This window comes from Saccopteryx bilineata, chromosome 3, assembly GCF_036850765.1.
Source record: "Saccopteryx bilineata isolate mSacBil1 chromosome 3, mSacBil1_pri_phased_curated, whole genome shotgun sequence".
Classification (NCBI taxonomy): Eukaryota; Metazoa; Chordata; class Mammalia; order Chiroptera; family Emballonuridae; genus Saccopteryx; species Saccopteryx bilineata.
Window position 1 is genome coordinate 127914843 of NC_089492.1, and position 24003 is coordinate 127938845.

Genomic DNA, 24003 nt, shown 5'->3' on the forward strand with positions numbered 1-24003 from the left:
TGTTCCTTCACCCTTTGTACTTGCCAGCCCCCCCCCCACACACACACATCTGGAAAGCATCTCTTGGCCTTGTCCACCTAGCTTTGTTCTAATCCATGGAGAGACCCATCTCTGGTACTATTGTAATGGCCTCTAAAAAAGTCACCTGATTCCAGTCCTGACTCTGAGGCCCACTGAACCCTGTGGCCCAGGGACTCACCCTATGAAACATGGATTCACAGTCCCAGAACATGGCAGGCAAGGACCTGATGCCAGAAAAAGATGCAGAAAACTTCCTATAGTATAGGAGGGTATGGTGGACATAAAACAAAGGCGCCCTTATACAGGGTTTTGGGAAAGCCGCATGATGCCCTGGTTCTTGTTCTTGAGGAAAGAGGACTCAGCTGCTCCAGCTTAGGAACCGTGCCCAAGCAGGGGTTGGTGTTGCTCAGCTGGTGGGAGAAACCACCAGGGATACTGGGGAGGTTTTTAAAAGGAGTTGGTGGCATGTGAGAGTGGCAGTCAGTCAGTGGTGCCAAGGGCAGTGAGAAAGCAGGCATCGGCTGAGCGCCTTCCGTGTGCCTCACCTGTGCTAGCTGTGCATGGCCTTGATGCCATTCTTACTGTTGCTGTGTGAGGTGGGCTTGGTGCCCATTGCCCAGACGGGGATGCTGACTTGGAGAGATCAGGGTGCTTGGCCAAGGTCATGCAGCTGGTAAAGCCATGGGGCCAGGATTGGAGCCAGGCTTGTTCAACTCCAAAGCACATGTTCCTTCCACCACTTTCACACCGCCCTGGGAGGAGAGCAGAGGGTGTCTGGCTGGACAGAAATACTTCCTCGGGGCTGTCGAGCCTTTCCTGAGGTGGCTTCGCTAATCCTGTTGCTAACCAGCGTGTTTAATTTGTAGCTTGCAGATGGTCTTTCGGGTTCGGCCCCCACTAACATGGCATCTTCTCCATCCAGTCCTCATGTATGTATTGTTTGCCTATTGTGGGTGCCTTGATTTCCCTGGGGGGCTGGGAGTGGGGCAGGGATGAGGAGGAAGGTGTGGAGGGGAAGAAAGGAAGTATTTCCCAAGCCCGCAGAAAGTAGTTCCCTGCCCTGTGCCATAGAGCTGGTGGGGACAGAGCTAAAAGAAGAATTACAGAACCAGACATCCCTGAGTTATCTCTTGATGCATGCTGGGGTTTTCCTTAATCCTGTTTACCTGCATGAGGACTGGGGTGAGGGGCTGGTTGGGGTTGCATGGACCAGTGGAAACAGAGAAGTCTCTAGATTAGACCCTGACTGCTGGGACGTGGAGCCTGAGGGGCCTCTGTGGGCAACGGCAGGTTGACTTTCTCTGCCCCTCCAGAGGCATGAAGGGTGTGTGTGACTGAGGAGCCCTGACTGTCCCCAGAAGCTCTTGAGAGGTTGGCCAGAGCTCCTGCAGTTCCCAGCAGGGCTACTTCTGTCCACCTGCACTGATTTCCTACATATCATCTTGGTGGGTGGTAGATCCTTCCAGAAAGAGGACTTTGGTGTCTGACCTTCCACATACACTCAGGAAATCCCAAGCTGAGGGCCAAGGGGAGCCCTTGACCTGTAGGGGAGGCAGAAGAGATAGGACCTGCCAAAAGTTCAGTTCCATTCATGGTGGCAAGGAAAGGCATTGCTGTATGGGGTGTTTTCTGGGCTTTTAGGAGAAGGCAACCTATATTTTAAATATTTTCCTGATGTATCTATAGAAAACACAAAAAACTTAAGACCACTTGTGTTCCTACTTAGTTGAATATAAGCACTGTTAAGATTTTGATATGCCTACATTTTTAAATATCCTTTATGCACATATGCATACCTTTATTTTACAAAATGAAATCATATTGTACTTTTTAATAATCTGCATTTTCTTTTACTTAAAAGTATATTGCAAATATTTTTCCATATATTTATATTCTTTTAATATATAGCAGCATGTCATTTCATTATATTGGCATCCTTAAGGTTTTAACTATTGCCCTATCATTGGACATTTAATTTCTTAATTTCTACTATTGTTTTATTTAAGGTACATTAGAGGAGTTATTTTTTATTTACTTTATACAGATCCATTCCATTTTTTTGGTTAAATTTATTCATAGATATTTTACAGACTTTGTTGCAATGTAAGTGGAATATCTTTTTTTCCTTATGACTTTGTCTAACTGATTATTGCTAGAATATAGGTTATATACAGGAATACATATTTTTATATATTTACTTTGAAACATACTCTTTATTAAGCTCCTTTATTAGTTCTGACAGATGTTAACTGATTCTGTTGGGTTTTCCAGGTAGGTGAGATTGTTTCCTTTAAACAATAATAAATGTTACTTTTTTCCTAATAATTATACTTTATTCTTCTTTCCAAAATAACATTTGATAACTGAGATGCTAGTGAGAGAACTTAGACTCTGCAAGAAGTCCTCTGCCACTTTCCTATTAATTATGATAATGATTGGTAGTTTCAGATAGATGGTCTTGATTTTGTCAAGGTTGTGTCCTTGACAAAAGGACACAGGTATAATCAGGTATAAGAGTTTAATTTCATCCGGTGCTGTTTGGCATTTATCAAGTCCATCATTTTGTTTTCCATTGCTCTGTTAATATAATGTATAATTGTCCTGCATTACTGGAATAAACCCCAACCGGTCAGTTGGTCACGGTATTATAGTTACTGCAATTGAAGTCCTCTTATGCAATCAATCAAGGAAGGTAGGTGGTTGGCTCATTGGAAATGTTGAATAAATAGGAACCCATGAAAAGTCATACATGTGTGCCACAAGCATTTCTAACCATATCCATGTTTCCTCATTTGTCAATTGCTTGACGTGCCAAGGCCTCTTTGAATTTGGATTTGACATTTGAGTGTTGCATAATTCTTCTAGTATAAACCGCATCCAAGGTGCATTACCTATGATTTTTTCCTTTAAGTTTATTAAAGTCATGAGCTTTTAAGAATATCTGCAAAATAAAGCCCTGGCCGGTTGGCTCAGCGGTAGAGCGTCGGCCTAGCGTGCGGAGGACCCGGGTTCGATTCCCGGCCAGGGCACACAGGAGAAGCGCCCATTTGCATCTCCACCCCTCCGCCGCGCTTTCCTCTCTGTCTCTCTCTTCCCCTCCTGCAGCCAAGGCTCCATTGGAGCAAAGATGGCCCGGGCGCTGGGGATGGCTCTGTGGCCTCTGCCTCAGGCACTAGAGTGGCTCTGGTCGCAACATGGTGACGCCCAGGATGGGCAGAGCATCGCCCCCTGGTGGGCAGAGCATCGCCCCTGGTGGGCGTGCCGGGTGGATCCCGGTCGGGTGCATGCGGGAGTCTGTCTGACTGTCTCTCCCTGTTTCCAGCTTCAGAAAAATGAAAAAAAAAAAAAAAAAAAGAATATCTGCAAAATATACATATTTGTGTGGAGTCCTTTTGAAGTTTAAGACCTCTTCCTTTTACCTTTTCTGTTATCTCACTTATTTTAACATTCATCATTAAAAAAAATTAAATTAGTTTTTATAGATAAAATGACCTTTCTTTTTAAACTCAAATTTTATATATTTTTGTATTATTTATACATTTCTGTAGTTGCTGTATTAATACAACCAGCATAAACAGGTTTAAGAACAAGCACAGTTGACTCTTGGTCAGCACACAGCGCATCTGCTTAGGGCTCAGTGGACATCCTAGGTTAGCTGCAGGTTTAGCTGGCTCTGCACCACAGTTGTTAGTTAAGAGAATGAATAGCATTTGTTAGTCCTGGTTAAGGGCAAGTTTGAAGCTAGAACTTCTAAAATATATTATTGAATTAGATTTGCTATTTCTTCGGATTTTTGCATCTCTATTAATAAAGGATTACTTTTAGGTTGTCTTTTGAGGTTTTGATAGCAGGGTTATAGTAGTTTCATAAAATATATATTTTTTGTGATGTTCTCTCATTTTATGTGCTCTTGAATAGTCTATGGCATTATAGAATTATTATTTCTTAAAGGGTTGAAGATAACACTTCTGCCACTCATTATGAATTTGAATTATGCAAGTTGGAAATTACATGATATAAATATTTTCATGACTTGCTTATGTACAAAATATGTAATAATATATATAAATCAAACTAAATAAAAAAACGATTTACAGTTGTATTATTTACAAGGCGGTGGCCAGGTGAATTGTGTTTATGGTTTAGCTGATAAATAGGATAACCATTATCTTTTCTGGGAAAGTGTTATGTGAATTTTGACTTATTAAAGATCTTCAGGAATACATATCTTGTGTAGTTAGTTGTACAAGATGCATCAATACTGCACTCCTTTGTCCAATTGGGCCTAGCACCTGTTGAGGAGGGGATTCTTTGATCACCTTCTACTTTTTAGTCAACTTGATGGTTTAGATGTTCCCAGATATTGCCTATTAGTACATATTATTACAATAATAATAAAAAAACCCAGTATCTGTTCTGTTTTTTTCTCATTTCTAATTTTGTAGGTTTGTGTTTTTAATCTTTCTTTTAAGACTTAATAGCATTTATTAAACCTAATTTTATCTATTTCATAGTTGTTTTTCATCCAAAGAAACAGCTATTTGAAAATTCTGTTAGTTTAGTTCCTTTAATCTCTAGATTCAAGTCATTTTTAAGCTCTCTTCCCATGAAATTCCTTTACATATGTTTTAGATATCTTGGGCTATCATTCATCTCTCTCTCTCCATTGCTCCAACAACTATTTTAAAGAACATATTTGTATACATTTTCTTCTAAAATTTCTAAAGTTTTGCTTTTCACATTTAAGTCCTTAATCCCTCTGAATTGATGCGTGTATGTGTGTGTCAAGTGTGAAGTAGAGATTCGATTTTTCTTTTTTCCCAATACATAATTATTGAATTCATACCATTGATCTATAATGATAGCTGTGTCATGTGTCAGGTTTCCATTTAAGTATGGGTCTATGTGGGTTCTTTTTACTGTTCCACTGGTCTATTTGTCTTTCCTTGTACTAATACTCCACTGTCTTATTTATTATAGCTTTATAATAAGCATTGACATCTGGTAAATAAAATATTCCACCTTGATCTTTTCTAGGAGTGTTATAATTATTCTTGTCCTTTGCTTTTCTACCTCAGTTTTGGAATCAGCCTGTCAGCTTCTTTTAAAAAACTATTGATTTAGTTACAGTGAATTTCTGAATCAATTTGTGGAGAACTGACATTTTTATAATGTCTTTTAACCATGAACATGATATAGCTCTCCATTTATTTAGATGATCTTTAATGTCTTTCGATAAACATTTATAATGTTCTCCAAAAAGTCTGGTACTGCTTTTATTAGATTTAGTTCTAGCTAGTTTGTGCTTTATTGTTAATTTTACTTGGTTTTTTAAGGTCCATTTTCTAATATTTTTGTTCATATATAAATGAAATTAATTCTCATATGCTGATGTTATATCTAGGTTTTTGTGTAACTCTCCTGTTAATTCTACTGATTTGAGGATTCTTAATAAGTCATACAACTTGTGGTTAATCACAGTTTTGATTCTTCTTGTATGTTTTCTTTTTCTTTTTCTTGTCTTATTGCACTGGCTAGTACCTTCAGTTTAATATTCTATGTAAGTGATAATAGAGTTTTCTTATCTATTCCTAATTTGAAAATGCATATTGTTATTTTTCACCAATGAGTATGAAATTTATTAGGTAAATGATTATTAGTTAGCAAAGAGTTTTTATCAAGAATAATGTTAAATTTTATTGAATGTTGTTTTTGTATATGTTGAGGTGATCATATAATTTTCCTTCTTTAATCTGTTAATGTGGTAAATTACATTAATAGATTTTTTTAAAGTACTGAAACAACCTTGCATTTCTGAAACAACCTATCCTAGTCATGATATATTATCTTTTAAATTTTTTTTGCTAGATGTAGTTTGCAGATATTTAGTTTAGGAATTTTTTTACATCAATTTTTGTAAGTCATAATGACCTGAAGTTATTTTTTCTTCTAATATTCTTTTGAGATTTTGATATTTAGATAATACTAATCTTAAAAATACTTGGGCCACATATGTTCTTTTCTAGTATCTGAATGAATGATAAAAGTTTGATATTATCTGTTGCCCAAATGTTTGGTAGATTTGTTTGTAAACCCTTTGGACTTAGCATATTTCTTGGGAATAGTTTAAACTGCTGATGCAATTAAAAATGTTTATAGGACCTTTGGGATTTTCTGTTTCCATGTGAATCACTTTTAGTGATATATATCTCTCTCTATATGTGTTATATACTTATATATTATATATATGTGTGTGTGTGTGTGTGTGTGTGTGTGTGTATATATATATATATATATATTTTTTTTTTTCCCCCCCAATGAGAGGAGGAAGCAGAGACAGACTCCTGCATATGTCCAGACAGGGATCCAACTGGCAAGCCCACTAGGGGGAGATGCTTTGCCCATCTGGGGCATTGCTTTGTTGCTCAGCAACTGAGCTCTTCTTAGTGCTTGAGGTAGAGGCCATGGAGCCATCCTCAGCAACTAGCAACTAGGGCCAACTCGCTCCTATTGAGCCATAGCTATGGGGTGAGGGGGAGAGAGAGAGAGAGAGAGAGAGAGAGAGAGAGAGAGAGAGAGAAACAGAAGCAAGAGGGGGAAGGGTAGAGAATCAGATGGGTGCTTCTCTTGTGTTCCCTGTCTGGGAATCGAGCCAGGAACATCCACACACTGGGTTGATGTTCTACCACTGAGCCAACTGGCCAGGGCCAGTGATATATATTTTTAAGAGTTTATCTATTTCTTCCTAAAAATCATTGACATATTTTTAGAATAACATCTTTTTTACTTTTTCAAACATTTTTTTCCTGAATCTAGTTATGTCTTCTTTTATTCGTAAAGTAATATTTTATTAATCATGGCAGAAATTCAGATTATTTTTAGTTTTTTTCAGAGAGCCACTTTTTAACTCTGTTCATCTATCATGTCCTTGCTTTCTAGTATATTAATTTCTTTTAAAAAATTATCTCCTGTTTTGGGGAAGTTGTTATATTTTTAACCTCTTAATTGCTATACATAGTTTAGTGATTTTCAAACTTTCCTTTTTTATTTTTTTAAAATATAAACACTTAGCACTATAAATTCCCTCTAAATACTGTTTTACACATTCCAAAGGTTTTGATAAGTGATATTTTTGTTATTTTTTAGTTCTGAGTATTTTCTGATTTGTTATATTTCTTTTTGACACCTGAATAGTTAAAATTATGTTTTAGAAATTCTGAACTTATGTTTTAAGTTATCTTTTTATTTTTGGTTTTTAGCTTAACTGTACTATAGTTTTGAGCATTTGGTCTGTGTGTAGTGTTTTTGACACTTGCTTTATGGTCTAGTACAAGGTCAATTTTTGTAACTGTTCTGAACGTGCTTGAGAGGAATATGTATTGCCCAAATATGTTTTACATGTAATATATCCATTTAGATGGACTTGTTAATTGTATTAGTAAAATCTATTTTTTTTCTGATTTTTATATGTGCTTTGTCAATTTCTGAAAGAGGTATATGAAAATATTCTGCTTTTTTGTGTTTTTTGTTGGTTTCTCCTTATGATTCTGTCTACTTTCCTTTATATATTTGATGCAATGTAATTAGGCACAAACAAGTTTATAATACTTCTATCTTCTTAGAAAATTGAATCTTTTAATGATATGTAGTAAGACTTCTCTGCCTTTTATAATTTTTTATATATTTACTAATGAGCTTTGCCTTCAAGTCTGTTTTGTCTCATGTTAATATAGCTATACCAGCTTTCTTTAATTAGTATTTTCTTCGTATAACTTTTTCTATCTTTTCACTTTCAACTTTTCTGTGACTGTTTCAGGTGTTTAGTTGTTTCTAATAGTTATTTAACTCTATCAATTGAGTTTCTAGTTTTAATGTTATATTTTTTATTTTTAAAAGTTCTTTTCCCCCCAAATCTGCTTATTTATTTTTTGAAAGTCTTATGTATCTGTGCCATATTTTTAATGTCTTTTATTTTTTTAAACTTTTTTAAAGTCTTATTTTTGATAATTCTGCTTTCTGCTCTCCTAACAGGTCTGATCCACAGTTGGTGTTTCTAGCCGACTCTCTCTCAGACTCTTACTCATAGTGCCCTGTTCCTTGTGTATTTCACTATTTTTGATTGTGAACTCATGTTCCTTGGAACTTTATCTGAGAGTTCTCTGAGGTCTGGATGAGAGTCACATTCTTTCAGAGAGGACATGTGTTTACTTTTACCAGATGCCTGGAAAGACTACAAACCCAGATCCACTGAAAACCTAATGCTCGTCTTGGACTTTTTGGGCCCACAGTTAATTTGCATTTTGGCTCCTTATTGCTCTGAATTTTCACTTACTCATTTGCCCTCAAAGTTGTGTTGTGTTTTTTTTCTTTCTTTCTTTTTTTACATTCCTGTCAGCTCATTCATTTAAAAAGGATTTTAAATATATCTGTTAACTTAGGTATTTTTTTTTTTTTTTGTATTTTTCTGAAGCTGGAAACGGGGAGAGACAGACAGACTCCCGCATGCGCCCGACCGGGATCCACCCGGCACGCCCACCAGGGGCGATGCTCTGCCCACCAGGGGGCAATGCTCTGCCCCTCTGGGGCATCGCTCTGCCGCGACCAGAGCCACTCTAGCGCCTGGGGCAGAGGCCAAGGAGCCATCCCCAGCGCCCGGGCCATCTTTGCTCCAATGGAGCCTTGGCTGTGGGAGGGGAAGAGAGAGACAGAGAGGAAGGAGGGGGTGGGGGTGGAGAAGCAAATGGGCACTTCTCCTATGTGCCCTGGCCGGGAATCGAACCCGGGTCCCCCCCACGCCAGGCCGACGCTCTACCGCTGAGCCAACTGGCCAGGGCCAACTTAGGTATTTTTACCTGGAGGGTTCCTCTGGTCCTCATTTTGCTTATCGTGGTTTTAAATTTGAGAGTCACGTTTGTCTTCATACAGGTTATATTTCCTTCAGGCTGCGTGCGAACTCTGACTTATCTGTGGTATCCTCTTCAGACTTTGTATGAGGCATAAATTAGTAATTAGTTTTCTTCCGTCACTCAAAGTGGTTCTTTAACAAACTACTTGTCTTAATCCTCATACTGACCTTCTTATTTCAAGGCTTGCTCTCTTATTTCCCTGTATCCTTGAAGAGGGAAGGCTTTGCTTGTCAAGTACAGTCTAGATGGTTTCTGTCTGTAGTGCACAGGCTCCTTCTAATCTCAAACTTAGATAAAAGGAAGAAGGACAAGTCAAAGGTTGCTCTATTTTTACTTGGCCAGTTGGGAATCTAGCAGGGTGGAGACATAAGAAGGGAAGCAGGATCAGAGTCTTTTCTACTGAGCTGGAGAGTCTGTTTTCTGTTTGTTGTGGCCATCAGCTGTTAGCTAGCTAGGTCAGAGTCATAGTGCTTGCCTATCAACTACATGGGAATCTTTTAAGTAAAAGAGATCTAACTCTCTCCTAACAGGCTAAGAGGGTTGTTCTTTTTAGGGAAGTTTCTGCAGTCTTGATGGGGTAGACCCTTAACCTGCTGGGTTCAGACATCTGATAGATCAGTTTTCTTAGGACTGGATACATATTTGTCAAATCTCTAAACTGAGGTTGCCAGTGTATGAGATTACAGTGAGAAATACTTCTACCTGGGGGATGTGACCTTGGATAGTGGTCCAGCGGTGGTTTCTTTATAGGCTCAGCGATTGGGAAGCCAAATTGTGATTGGAAATGAGTAAGGAATCAGAATGACGGAGAGAGAATTTTGTGATTTGAAATTTAATGGCAGCTGACCAAGATGGATAGATACATCTACCTTCAAAGGTGGGGACAGTTTTAATTCCTAAGCTCATGTTCCCTCTCTCCTGATGGTGTGTTGTGAACAACTGTCAAGAGCGAACCTTTACTCTCCCTTTCCTCTATTTCCAGAACTGACCAGTTCCTTTTCTTTCATGGACATATTCTTTCTCTAGATGTATGAATAGAATCTACTCAGGGTTAAGGCTTAGTGTAGGGCTGCTCTTCCCCTGTGAGGTGATCTTGCCTCTCCTTGCTTTGAACCACCATGCATTCATTTCACGGTCTAATTCTCTAAGGACAGACTTATTTCCCTCAATTCTGAGTGTTGCGGGGAATGCCTCATTGCAGCTCATGAGTACTGACAAAAATTTATCCAGAGACTTTGAAGCGAAGGTTTTCTGAGCAAAGGAATCAATTACAGGGTGTGGCTGCTAAGTGAGGAAGCATTTCCAGAAGGTATCCGTGGCAGTTCCTCTAAGAACTCATGGTTGCACCGCTGAACTCAAGAGTTTGAGGGAGAGTATTTTAACTTCAATAATATCAGTGGTTTTACCTGTACTATTGTGTATATCAGTTGTGCTAATTAGGAAGATACTAATTTTCTCCTTAAAGTAGGTTTCTTAAGGACATGTGTTTGGCAATATTGGTTTAGCAAGAATTACCGTATGTGCTCGAAAGTAACAAAAACTGTACTTCTTTAGAAATATCTCAGGTTCAGATGTGTTGCCAGTTCAGCCTGCCCCCCCCCCCCACGCCCATTAGTTCTGATTAAGGAGGTTTGATGCCTGTCACTGCGTGTGATCTGGACCTTCCTTTGTGAGTCATTCCTTCTCTCATTTTCTCAGAGCAAATACAAATCGCCCATCAAATGACAAGTGAAGGCACAGGGGAGGCAAGGGGAGGGAAATCAGAGCCGAAATCTGTTAGCTATTTGGAATAATTGGTTATTTGCTGTGTTTGCTGGTTGGGAAGTAGAGCACATACTTTACGGTCTCTCCTGTTACGGGGGCTGGAGTCACCCGCCGATATTGGATCCTCGTTGCCGAGCCCTTGGCTCAGGGCGCCTTTCCCCTGCTTGGCATTCCTGTGGTCTCCTCAGGGGTGCACCCCTCCTCCCTGGATGCACACTGCAGGGGGGGACAGCCCGGGGTGAAGCTTGTCTGGCAAACTCCAGGGTCTCATCAGGAAGAAGGAGGCCCCAGCCCCCTCCAATCGTCATCCTCGCCACCGCCTCTACCCCACCCCGCTCCCCTCTGCCCGAGAGGTCTTTCCCCTGGTCCACGACAGACCTGGTTTCCCATCCAGAGAAGAAAGGTTCTTCTCTTCCCAGAGGGAGATTCTCAGCTATTCCTGGAAATCTACAGCATAATAAGTTCTCTCTGAGGTCTAATATAATGCCTTTTTTACCCCTCTGGGTCCTGTCCCCAGCCCTGTTCTCTCCTGCCCCCTCATCTTGGTCAAAACAGTGTGCGGAACTTGCTGCTGAGTACAAGTCACTGAGGTTGTTCAGCGAAGCTTATAACCTACCTAGTATCTTTAACACTTCTCAGACATTCACTGAGGCCTGCGGAAACCAGACTGAATTAGCAGCAAGTTCGAAATATAAAATCTTTAAAAAGTAACGTGATTTTGTGTATGGAAATGCACACAGTAACTAGAAAGTCGGTTGACTTTGGCACATAGTAGGCACCCCCAAAATACTTTTTAAATTGAATTTAAGATAGCTAAGATTAGTGTCTATAGTTTGATGAATGCTGCTGTAGTTCTGGGAAGGCCTTCAAAAATAGTTTTTCTCTGAAAAAGATTGTTGGTGGGGACTCTTGTTAAGCAAAATTGTCTCACAAGCAGAATGAAAGTAAGGTAAGCTTTGGCCCAGGCTCTCCTGGAACCATCTCAGATTCCGAATTAGTGATGTCTCATTGCTTTCTTCATGAACTTGAGGACTTTGATGGGATCTGCTGTCACTCAACTTACTGGATAGATTCTGTTTCTCTGGGCTTTCTGCATGGGGGCGTGTGGTTACACTGTCCTCTGAGGACCCAGTCATGGACCCATGGGAGGCCTTAGGCTCCTGTGCCGGGGAAGGTCCAGCAGGCTGGGATTCCCACAGGTTGCCCCACCCCATTTAGGTCCCCCATCGGGAAGAGGCCAGCAGTCAAGTTGACCCTTCTCTGCTTACCATCTGCTTGACTTTGGAGATTTCAGGCACATTTATTCACCGGGACTTTTGGAAACAGTTCAGCATTTTGGTGATAGGTCTTTCTGTGCCTCCCACCTTTGCTAGTCCCGCCTCAAGTAAGAGTGAGCAGAGCAGTGATCCCCTTCGATAGACACAGGGGAAGGACTGCAGAAAGTGTCAACAAGCCGTTGAAAGCCCAGTGTTCTACTTGTGGGAATAATTAAGTAATTTTTGTTATGAGTGTATAGAGTTCTGCTGAATCAACGTGGTAGCTGGCTGTGGGCATATGCTTGTGTGGTTTTGGGGAGTGCGAGAGGTTTAGGAGGCATGGGGTAAGGTAGATTTAAAATCGGGGTGTATGTACATGTGGGGGTTTGTCTGATCTACAAGTAGTGCTGAGTACCGGTATGATGTGTTTGTGTTTGTATTAGTGTGTACATGAGCAAACTCAGTTTCTTAAGACTTAGGACATTAATACAAGAATTAGAAGAATCATCATATTATTTCACTTATACAAATGTCAAGCTATGGAGCAGCAGTATTGGGGCATCAGACTCTGATGATATTAGCAATATCACCAAGAGCATTTATCATGGTAAACCTTACTGGTCACTGAATACCTTGGTGACATCACCGAATATCTTGGTTGATGTCACTGACATCAACTCAAGGCCGCAAAATAATCTGAGTGTTGGGTTGTAGGTCATTACTATCTTGATAATAATGGTTTATGTTATGAGGGAAATTATTTTCAACACAGTCTAGCTGTCTTCCTCTGGGTTGATATAGGCAATGAGAGCCTGCTTAAAATTATATAAAAACAAAAATAATGGACTTCTTTGTTTAGAGGGGGGTATATAGTTTAATATAGTGACCCAAGATTTAACATTATAACTTTAGTGATAAATGCATTTGACCAGAAACGTTTCTCATTGAGTCAAGAGGTCATCATGGGGAGAGACCCCAGTGGCATGACCCCTCCCCCCAGCACTTTGGTCACTTTACAGAAAGGAAGGCTTAGATTATTTTTGTCAGTTTTGCTGCCCATATTCATAAAATGTGTTAGTCCCACTGAATGAAAGTGGGAGATTATATGTTCGGAATGTGCTGTGCTGATTCGGGTCTTTGGAGGGATTAGAGTTCCCATTAGACTGGATTAAACCTGGAGAAGCATGTCTTTGTTACATGGCTCTGGTTGCTCAGGAACTGAATTTTGGTTATTAGCTGAAATTGGAGAGGCTGCCAGTTCGTGCCTTGATCAGACTTTTTTTGTTTGGCTGGCTGAATGATGAGGGACCTTGAACCTTGGACATGGGAAAATAAAGTTTTAATGGTCAGACTTCTTGCCATAGCCTGAGATGACACTTCAACCATCGAGCCTTTTGCATTTGTTTCTTCTCCTTGTCATGGTCCAAGACTGGATGCCTAGCTATTACAAAAGGAGGTCAAGAGCACACCCAGAATTAGAGGACATCTGACCCTTTTGGAGCTTTGGGTTATGGGATTCCACTAACATCAGAAGGTTGGTTGGCTTTGGGACATCTGGGTTAAGACAGGACAGGGCTGTCTTGTTTTTGTGGGGCTTGTTGTGATGGGTATGCTAACTTACTTTTGGACTTCCTGAGGAAGAGTTGGAAGAAGTGGGCTTGAGATAACTTCATTAAAGGCCACATACTGAAATAGCAAGGATGATATTTTCAAGTCACACCTGTGAGTGTGTTAAAAATACATTATCTTTCTGTAAATTAACTTAAGCTCTCTGTTGAGTTCATGTTTTTTCTGTTGGCAGAAAAGTCCTCATGTGGATGTCCTGGGTTCGATCCCCAGTTAGGGCACACATGAGAAGTGACCATCTGCTTCTCTCCCCCTCCCTTTTTGCCTTCTTTCTCTCTTCCCCTCCTGCAGCCAGTGGCCTGATTGGTTCAAGCATCAGCCCTGGGAGCTGAGGATAACTTGGTTGGTCCAAGTGTCAGCCTTAGGTGCTGAGGATAGCTCGGTTGATTCCAGCATCGGCCCCAGATGGGTGTTGCTGGGTGAATCCCAGTTAGGGTGCATGTGGGAGTCTGTCTTACTATCTCCCCTTCTCTCACTTAAAAAAAAACCAAAGTCTTGGTATTCTTCATCAGTGTAGACTTAATCTTAGTCAGTCTTGGGCTTATCTTCCTTGTCCTCACACCTGAGAGGCAGCTAAAGTTTGGATTAGGCTCCCATCATGCCATGGCTTCCATAGGGAAGGACCCTTGGTCACCAGCATGTGTCCTCCCTGGATCAGTTGTAGGTCCATTGATTTCTGAGCAGGCAGACCACACAGTCCTGTCATATTTGCCATAAGATTCTCACAGGTTCCCCTGGAAGAGAGAGGTTCTCTCTCTTGTCTCGCTTTCAGTCCCTTCTGGAGAGCATGGTACAACTTGGCAGCTCTTTCATGAACTCTGGGATCTACAGGAAATGATGCAGTCTTCCTTAGGCTCTTTCTCTCACAACACCCATGCATCCATCTTCTGCCAAGGGCCCAGTTCCTCTGGCAATTTCTAAGTGATTCCTCTTTGCTAGATCCCCGAAGTTATGGACGGATATCTTCTATATATAGCTTTGGGCTAGCCTGGGGGTAGGGTGTTGGGGACCCTTATCAGAAACCATCCCAAAGTTCTAGCCCTTGTTCCTTCTCCCCCTCTATGTTTTTATGTCACCTGTATATGGTGACAACACTGGCTGGACAAAGCATCCTTCTACACTTAATGACATATCATCTGCTTTTGGAAATTTAAAAGCCATTGTTTACCAGCCCCCCTGCTATTTAGGCATTCATCTATCCATCAAATAGTCACTCAACTGCAGGTATGCACCAGGCCATGTTCTAAGTACTGGGGATATAGTGTTAAAAAGATAAAGATCTCTGCCCTCATGGGGAAGGAGACACAATAACAAACACCTAATAAAATATATGCAGTGTCAGATGGTGTTGGTTGGTAAGGAGAAAAAGCAAGGAAGGGAGAACAAGAATTGCTGGGAGGAAGCTGTGATTTAAAATGTGAATAAAGAGAGTAAAACATTACATTTAAGTCAAGACTTGAAGGAGGTGAAGAAGCCACTTACGGATCTGTGTTGGGAATAGAAGCCCTCCCATGGGAAGAGCCTGCAGGTGCTGGGAATGTTCAAGGACCAGGAGGGTCGCTATGGCCGAAGTAGCATGAATGAGAAAGGAAGTGGAAGGATGTGAGATCAGGGAGGTGCGAAAGCCTCATCATGACAGACTTTAGCTTGTTACTGTTGTAAGGGCTTTAGCTTTATTCTGGGTGATTTGCCAAAGCATTGGAGGGATTTGTACAGAGAGATGAGGTGTTCCGATACGTGTTGAGACAGATTTGGTGGCTGGGGATAAAACAGGGAGGCCATTAGAAGACTGGTGTGATAATCCAGACGAGGGGGAACCAGGGACAAATGGTCTGATTCTGAATATGTGCTGAAGATGGAGCCAATAGGATTTGCTGATGGCTTGAATGCAGAACATGAGGAACAGGAGTCCGAGGTGACCGCATTATTTTTGGCTTGAGCATTTGGAAGGAAGAAGTTGGCATCTACTTACAAAAGCAGATTGTAGAAGGAGCAGGTGGGTGGGGGATGATGAGAAATTGGATTCTGGACAGGGTACATTTGAGAAACTTAGTAGATGTTTAGTAGGATGTGTGAAAGAGGTAGCTAGAGGTCAGAGGACTCATCCAGGCAAGAGCTCATTGTGGGATTCATCAATGTATGTGTTATTTAAAGATGTAAAACCCAAGAAGAATCCTAAGGGAGGAGAGTTGATGGAGGAGGATTGGAGGTCTGAGCACTGAGCAGGTTGGGCACTCACTGAGTGACAAGGAGGGCTTAGCAAAGACTGAGAAGGTTAGGCCAGTGAGGTGAGAGGATCATGGCTCTGTGTAAGGCAGGGGAGGAGGGGATGGATGGTTCAAGGACAGAGGAGTGACTGCCTATAACAAATACTGCTACTAGTTGGATTATGTAGGCTTGAATCATTGTGACTTTGACAAGCATGTTTTGGTAGAGCAGAGAGAATGAAAAAACAAGAATTAGAGACAGGTGTAGGTAATGTTTTCTAGTTTTTTTATTTTTTTGTTTGTTTTTTGTAAAAGTAAGAAGGAAATAAGGTGGGAGCCAAAAGAGAAATTGTGGTCAGAGATTTTTTTTTAAATGATCTGGAACTGGTGTCACATGTTTGGATGCTGATGTTAATGACCCAGTAGAGAGGGAAGTCTAATGATGCATAAGAGGGTGAAAAGAATCGTGGAGTAGTGTCCTCGAGTAGACCAGAAGGCATGGGACCCAGGGCACCAGGGCAGGGTTGGCCTTGGGTTGGGGTGCAAGTAGAACACCCATAGTAATAAGAGGGAAGGTACGGAGTCCACTAATCTACTTTTTGTCTCAATAGCTTTGCCTACTCTGGACATTTCCTACAAATGGGATCATACAATTTGTGATTAACTTCTTTTCTTTAGCATGTTTTTAAGGTCCATCCATGTGATAGCATGCATCAGTTCTTCATTGCTTTTTATTAACAAATAATATTTCACAGCATGGATATGTCATTTTCTTTAGCCACTCATCAGTTGATGGGCATTTGAATTGTTTCTTTTTGGTAATTTTGAATAGTGCTGCTATGAACAGTCATGTACAAGTTTTTGTGTGGACATAAGTTTTCATTTCTCTTGGGTATATAACAAAGTGTGGAATTGCTGGGTCATATAGTAACTTTCTGTTTAAATGTTTAAGGAACAGTCAGGGTCTTCTCCAAAGTGACTCTCCACTTTACATCCCCACCAGCACTACGAGGGTTCCAGTTTCTCCAGATCATCACCAAGTCTTGTTCTCTGACTTTCTGATCAGAGCCATCTCAGTGTGTGTGAAGTATTTTATCACTGTAGTTTTAATGAAAAGTTCTCTGGTAGCTAATAATGTTGATTATCTTTTCATATGCTTATTGACCATATGTGCATCTTCTTTGGAGGAATGTATATTTAAATGCATTGCTCATTTTTTATTGGGTTATTTGTCTTATTATTATTGAATTGTGTGAGTTTTCTATGTATTCTGGTTACAATCTTTTATTAGATATACAATCTACAATATTTTCCTTCATTCTGTGAATTATCTTTTCACTTCCTTGGTGATGCTTTTGAAGCATCTTGCTATTGCCTTTTATTTTAAAACACTTTAATTTTTAAAATTATGTAGAGAACACATGTACACAATGGAAAATTAGAAAAAACTGAGTGAAACAGCAATAAGAGGAATAAACAAAACATTTCTAATCTTATTCAGAAATAATTGCTATGACCATTTGAGGTTTCATCCTTTAATTAAAATAAGGTCACATTATTCATTTTTTAACTATTTGTAAATCTTATCAGTTGTAACTTTCCATGTCAATGAATACATTTCTCTAGCATCACTTTTTATGTTGTATAATATTTAATCATATGGATACTCAATTTACCCAAACAGTTCCTTATTGTTAAACACTTCAGTTTCCAATTTTTTACTATTATAAATTAAGTTAATTCTTTTCTTTTATAAATAAAATTTTATTTTAATGGGGTGACATCAATAAATCAGGGTACATATATTCAAAGAAAACATGTCCAGGTTATCTTGTCATTCAATTCTGTTGCATACCCATCACCCAAAGTCAGATTGTCCTCCATCACCTTCTATCTAGTTTTCTTTGTGCCCCTCCCCCACCCCCTTCTCTTCTCCCTCCTTCCCTCCCCCCACCCCCCGTAACCCCCACATTCTTGTCCATGTCTCTTAGTCTCGTTTTTATGTCCCACCAATGTATAGAATCCTGCAGTTCTTGTTTTTTTCTGATTTACTTATTTCACTCTGTATAATGTTATCAAGATCCCACCATTTTGTTGTAAGTGATCCGATGTCATCATTTCTTCTGGCTGAATAGTATACCATGGTGTATATGTGCCACATCTTCTTTATCCAGTCTTGTATTTTTTTTTTACAATGATTAAAGCCTTTAAGTAAGAAGTTAATTCTTTATGTGTACCTATGATTACTTTCTTTGGATGGATTTCGAGAACAGGAGTGATCGGTCAAAGTGTAATCCACTTTTTTAAGGGTGTGGAAACATGCAGCCCAGTTGCCTTCCGGAAAGACTATGGCCAGCTGGGCTCCTGTTGGCCATTGTGACAGAGCTAGCATCCTCCTTGGACAAGAAGCTAACCTGGTCCAAGCTAAAGAAACAACACTATTATTGGTATTAGCAGTAAACACATTGCACTTATGTGCTACACATTGTTCTAAGCATTTTATATGCATTGGCTTATTTATTCCTCAGAGTAAATTTATCAAATTGGTGCTATTGTTTTTCCATTTTACAGATAAGCTAATTGAGGCCCAGAGAAGTTAAGTAGTTGCCCAGGGTACAAAGGATTTGAACCCTGCTAGTCTGGCTCTCAAGTTCTGGCTCCTAATTCCTCTGATTTTACTGCTTTATATCCATATCACATGAAAATTATTGGCAGAGGCAGCCTTATGTCCAAACACCCAGAAGGGAGAAGGCCTGGTACTATTAAGCACAATGCTGGCTATTCCTTTAAAATATTCATATTATGCAAAGAATACCTCCTTTTATTCTTAATTCACTGAGTTTCTTTAGGAATAATTGAAAAATTTTATAAATTCATCACTGCTTCTTTTCTACCTGTTATGGATCAGAAGTTGACAAACTTTTTCTTAAATGTCCAGATAGTAAATATTTTAAGTGAGAAGACATAAAGTGTCTGTCACAACTACTCAGTTCTGCTTTGTAGCTGAAAAATAGCCACAGGCAATATTTAAAACATAAAACCATGTGGCCAACCAGTGGGCCACAGTTGCCAAACTTCTGTTGTAGATGATCAGGAGGGTTTTCTGTCCTCACTCAGTGATACTGAGCCACTCCTGCATACTGGAATAATTTAGCTTGACTATGTCAGATCTACTGCAGCAATCTATTTGTAATATTTTATTCAAGATCTTTACATCTTTATCCAGGAATGGAATTAATCTCTCTCTCTCTCTTTCTGTGTGTGTGTGTGTGTGTGTGTGTGTGTGTGTGTGTGTGTGTGTGTCTTGAGTCTTCACAAAATGAATGAGGAAACTTCATCTTTTTCCTATGCTGTGGACCAAAGAATGATTTATTCTTTGAAAGGCTGGTAGGATTTTCCCTCCAAAAGACCCATCTTGGCTTGGTGTCATTTTGGAAGTAGTTCTTTGAGATCTCTTCCACTTTCAGGGTTACTGAACTCTTCATGTTTTCTATTACTTCTGAGTCAATTTTGGCAATTTATATTTTTTCTAGAAAATTATCCACTTCATGTAGATTCTCCAAGGTTTTGCCATTGATTTGGGTGTAGTAAACCTCTTAATGTTTTTATTCTCCCTATAATACCTTTTAATTTGACCTTTCTGATTTCTAACGGTGTACCTACTTTTTACATTAGATATGATAAATGTTCATTTTAACAGTCTTTTAAAAGTTTGCTGTGGAGTTTAATTATTAATTGTAATTTCCTATTTCTTTCTAGTATATGAATTTCTATTTGGTCATTTTCAATTTTTGGTCTTTTACTTTTTCTGACTTCTTGAGTTATCAAATTATACTCATTCCTTTTATATAAAAGCAAAAATGTTTAAGACTGAATTTTCTTTTGAGTACATACTTAGCTAGCACTCACAGATTTGAGGGCATAACCCTCTCACTGTTGGTATTTTCTAAGTATCTGTGATTTTAGTTTTGGTTTTTCTCTAACTTAGGAGCGTTTTAAGAGTGTGCCTTTAAATTTCTAAGTTTGGGATGTTTAATTTTTAAAATTCTCTCATTAGTTTCCAGTTTTATTGCATTAGAGTTAGAGAATAAGATTGATCATGAGTTTATTTTTTGGACTTTATTGAGATTTGCTTTGTGGCTTTTAATTTTTCTAAGTGCTCCAATGGTGCTGAACAAGAAGGTATATTTTCTGTGTTTAAATTACATAATGCTTGTCTTTTTAATTGACAGCTAATGGTATTATTCAGAGTCTCTGTCTCCATATTCTTTTTTTTAAAAATTATGTGGTTTTTCAAGACTGAGGGAAATGTAATAACTTTCCCACAACTGTTGTGTTCCTGTCATTTCTCTGTACAAAAGATGTTGGTTGTAAGCCTGAGTCATACATTCAAATCTTTAAGTATCTGAGCCGAGGAAGAAACTAAAAAAGGAATCAAACAGCTAGATGAAATTCCATTCTAAACATTTCTACCTGTGTTAATGTGTATATTCTGGGGAGTGTTTGTGCATTTTAGTGTATATGTACCCCTCGGGCATGTCTGTGTAACTATTGTCTGTGTTGGTGATTATGTGAGTTCATGCTATATGTTGGTGTATGTTTATTGATCCATAGTATCTTTTTCTTTAAATTAAACTTAAAACATCAGGGCTAAGGTCTGTTTTGCCCTATTCTGGATGTTTTAAGAGTGGTTAAGGTAAGTAAGCTCTGCTACCCTATGTCTTAACACATCTGAACTTCTTTTCCTCTCTTTTGGCTCCAGAAGATCTTCCTGGTAAGACAATGACTCTCTTCAGACTCAGCCTCACCCTGACACCTGCTCTCTGTGCTGTGTGTGTAGGAACTACATTCTGGCCAGACAGAGGGTGTTAGGGCCACACTTCCAGGATTGTTGTGACTCTGAGAACCTTATCCCACCCTTTCCCATTGTGCCTGTTCAGATTCCCGTGGCATTTCCTAAGACTGTGCTCATCTTAATATGTCAGAACTCAAAGGACTGGGGATTGGTTTAAAGGGAGCCAGCAATATTTCCAGAAACTCAATGGCAGACAGTCAACTCATGTTACAGAATCAGAGCAGGCTCCTGGAAATCTCCTAGCTCACCCTTCAGACAGAGGAGGAAAGCAAGTCCCAGGTGGGCTACCCTTATATTTATACCTCGTCCTTGGCCCTTCCCACTGGACTGTTGAGCTTTAATGTACTCACAAGCCCAGACTGGGTACCCAGCCCCTTGCAATTTTAGGGGGAGGCCTGGGAAAGTGTGACTCTTCCACATTCAGGAAGCTTGCTTGCTTACTCACTGGGTGACAGGACACACACATAGACAGGACACAGCTAGAGGAGCATTCTAGACATGAGAGCTCAGAGGTCCTATAGACACAGCTGTTCAGGAGGAGTTAAAAGGTGAAGAGACCAGTGTGTGCCCAGCAGGCTTGTCTGCCTTTTCCTACAAATACAAGTACATGGAAGAAGGGCTGGGCAGAGAGTGGGTTGTCACAAACGTCTTTTCTTCTCACCTGATTTCTCCCATGTAGCATAGTGTCTTTTGAAAAATGGGTCCTTAGTCAGTATTTGTTGCTTTTCAAGGATTTGACTTTGGGGAGTCTCAGTTCTTATTTCTGATGTTTTTTTTTCTTTTGCTGTATGGAGGGTGGCAGGGTAGCCCTGTGGGGGTCTGATTTTTCCTGGGTCTACTGCATTTTATTCATAAATAACACATCATTGCATTTTCTCCAAAAAGTTACCCTATATACCATAAAATTTTAGCCTTATCTACCATGATGATATATGTCCACTTCACAATAAGGAAAGGGAAGACTCCAGGGCTTAACAGAATCAGACAATGAATGGGGGCCAGGGACCAGCCTAGAACCTCTGCCTCTTAATACCAAGCAAGTGTTCAAACCATTTTTCCAGTCTGTGCAGTCTTGGCCCCTGGAGAGATGGGGAGTTCCAGCTCTCTGATCCCCTGAAGTCACCCAACAGGGGAGCTTTGAAGTCTAGGCCAACTCATAGGCCTTGCTTGGTGTTGAGTCCAGAAGGACCTTGCTTGGCAAGTTCTGTTTCTGAAATGGTGGGTGTCTTTCTCTCTGCTCAGGAGGAGGAGTTCATCGATTGGTGGAGCAAATTCTTTGCCTCGATCGGGGAGAGGGAAAAGTGTGGCTCCTACTTGGAAAAGGACTTTGACACACTAAAGGTGAGTCCTGTCCAAGTGTTCTCTTCTGTCAGTCCCCAGCGCATGTGATGGGCAGTGGGAGACACAACTGGGAGAGAATAAATATTCCTTATTTGGTGCCTGAGGGCTGAAGAATCTGATGAACTAATTGAGGTGAGAAAGGTCATCCACAGATTTAGAGCAAGAAGTCATTGTGGGCTGGGATAACTAAGAAAGTATTTTTGAAAGAATGCTAGAAAGTACTGAAGTATTTATGGGTGAAGTGATGCCTAGGATTTGTTTTAAAGTACTAAAAAAAGGGGGGGGGGGAGATAGATGGTGTGGGTGGCCCTCTGATAGATTTTCAAAACATTAAAAATTATTGAAATTGCAAAATATTGAGTTGCTAAAGCTTAGAGATGGGTACTTAGACTTTGTCATACTATTCTGTATCATTGAAGTTATTTGAACTTTTTAAATTTTTATTTTTTTGATGAAAGGAGGGGAGGCAGAGAGACAGATTCCTGCATGTGCCCTGACCAGGATCCACCTGGCAAGCTCACTAGGGGGTGATGCTCTGCCCATCTGGGCCTGTTTTATTGTTCAGCAACTGTGCCATTTTTTTTAGTACCTGAGGCAGAGGCCATTAAGCCATCCTCAGTGCCCAAGGCCAACTCACTGGAACCAATTGAGCCATGGCGTCAGGAGGGGGAGAGAGAGAGGAGGGATGGAGAAGCATATGGGTGCTTCTCCTTTGTGCTCTGACTGGTAATTGAACCTGGGACATCCACACACTGGGCCAACGCTCAACCACTGAGCCAACTGGTCAGGGCCTGAACTTTTCCTATAATAAAGTTTTGTATCAAAGTAAAAAGGAAAGTCAGCTTGAGAATGTTGCTCAGATCACCCCACATCTACAAGGGGGGCAAAAATTACCTAGTAAATATAAAAATATGCTCAACACTTTTTCTATGAAAAGAAGAAAAGGAGCCCACCCAAACAAACAAACAAACAAACAAAACCAGGGATGAGTCAGACAGTTTCTGGTATTTTGAGGAAATTCTACAAATACAATTATGCTGTTTAAAAGTAGGCTACTTCTGCCTGACCAGGCAGTGGTGTAGTGGATAGTGCATTGGACTGGGATGCAGAGGACCTAGGTTCAAAACCCTGAGGTTGACAGCTTGAGTATGGGCTCATCTGGCTTGAGCACATACATACCAACTTGAGCAAGGGGTCGCTGGCTTGAGTGTGGGATCAAAGACATGACCCCATGGTTGCTGGCTTGAGCCCAAGGTCACTGGCTTGAGCAAAGAGTCACTCCCTCTGCTGTAGTCCCTCGTCAAAGCACATATGAGAAAGCAATCAATGAACAACTAAGGTGCCACAAAGAGGAATTGATGCTTCTCATTTCTCTCCCTTCCTGTCTATCCCTATCTGTCCTTTCTATCTCTCTCTCTCTGTCACAAAAATAAATAAATAAATAAATGTAGGCTATTTTTGAAAAAGACAACCAGAGGTGACTCAAAATTGCTTCCCAGAGGAGGTGTGTGGTTTCCTGGAGAGGGCTGCCAGATAAAATTCAGAATAATCAGGTACACTAGAATTTTGGATAAACAATGAATATTTTAATATAAATATGCTTCAAATATTGCATGAAACAGTCTTATCTAACAATTGTTTGTTATTTATTTGAAATACAAATGTAACTGGGCATCCTGTATTTTCATTTGCTGTATCTGGTTGCCTTAATTAAGGAGGATGGCAAAGGTTGTCAGACACATGGGAGAGGCCCAGGAGCACTGGACAGGGGCTCAATGAATGGGATTGGGGCCTAATTGGAGGAGGCGGTGGGCTTGGGCTTTCAGGTAGTGCCGCTGACAGATCCTTTGGAGCAAACTCTGGAGGATGGATTCACAAGGTGTCAAGAGCTGTCTCAGGTATCTGGGAGGCTTATGGGTAAGTTGTGTCTGGAGACGTGGATGCGTGTGGATGAGGCCTCAGGCAGCAAGTTCTTCATTGACTTGGTGGCAGCTAGGGATCTGAGGTTAGACAAAGAGAGAACTATT

The 24003-nt window shown here is 40.3% G+C and overlaps 1 protein-coding gene across 16 annotated transcripts in view; it reads left to right on the forward strand.

Moving 5' to 3' along the window:
- Positions 1-24003, forward strand: part of DYSF (dysferlin) — a 224706-nt gene that overhangs the window by 167282 nt on the left and 33421 nt on the right. For 8 of the 16 annotated variants that reach the window (XM_066267354.1, XM_066267356.1, XM_066267361.1 and 5 more), the window contains 2 exons: positions 888-950; positions 21878-21976. In XM_066267354.1, coding sequence (XP_066123451.1) covers positions 888-950; positions 21878-21976 — 162 coding nt within the window. The remainder of the gene's footprint in view (positions 1-887; positions 951-21877; positions 21977-24003) is intronic. The other 8 variants (XM_066267358.1, XM_066267363.1, XM_066267367.1 and 5 more) reach the window with 1 other exon arrangement.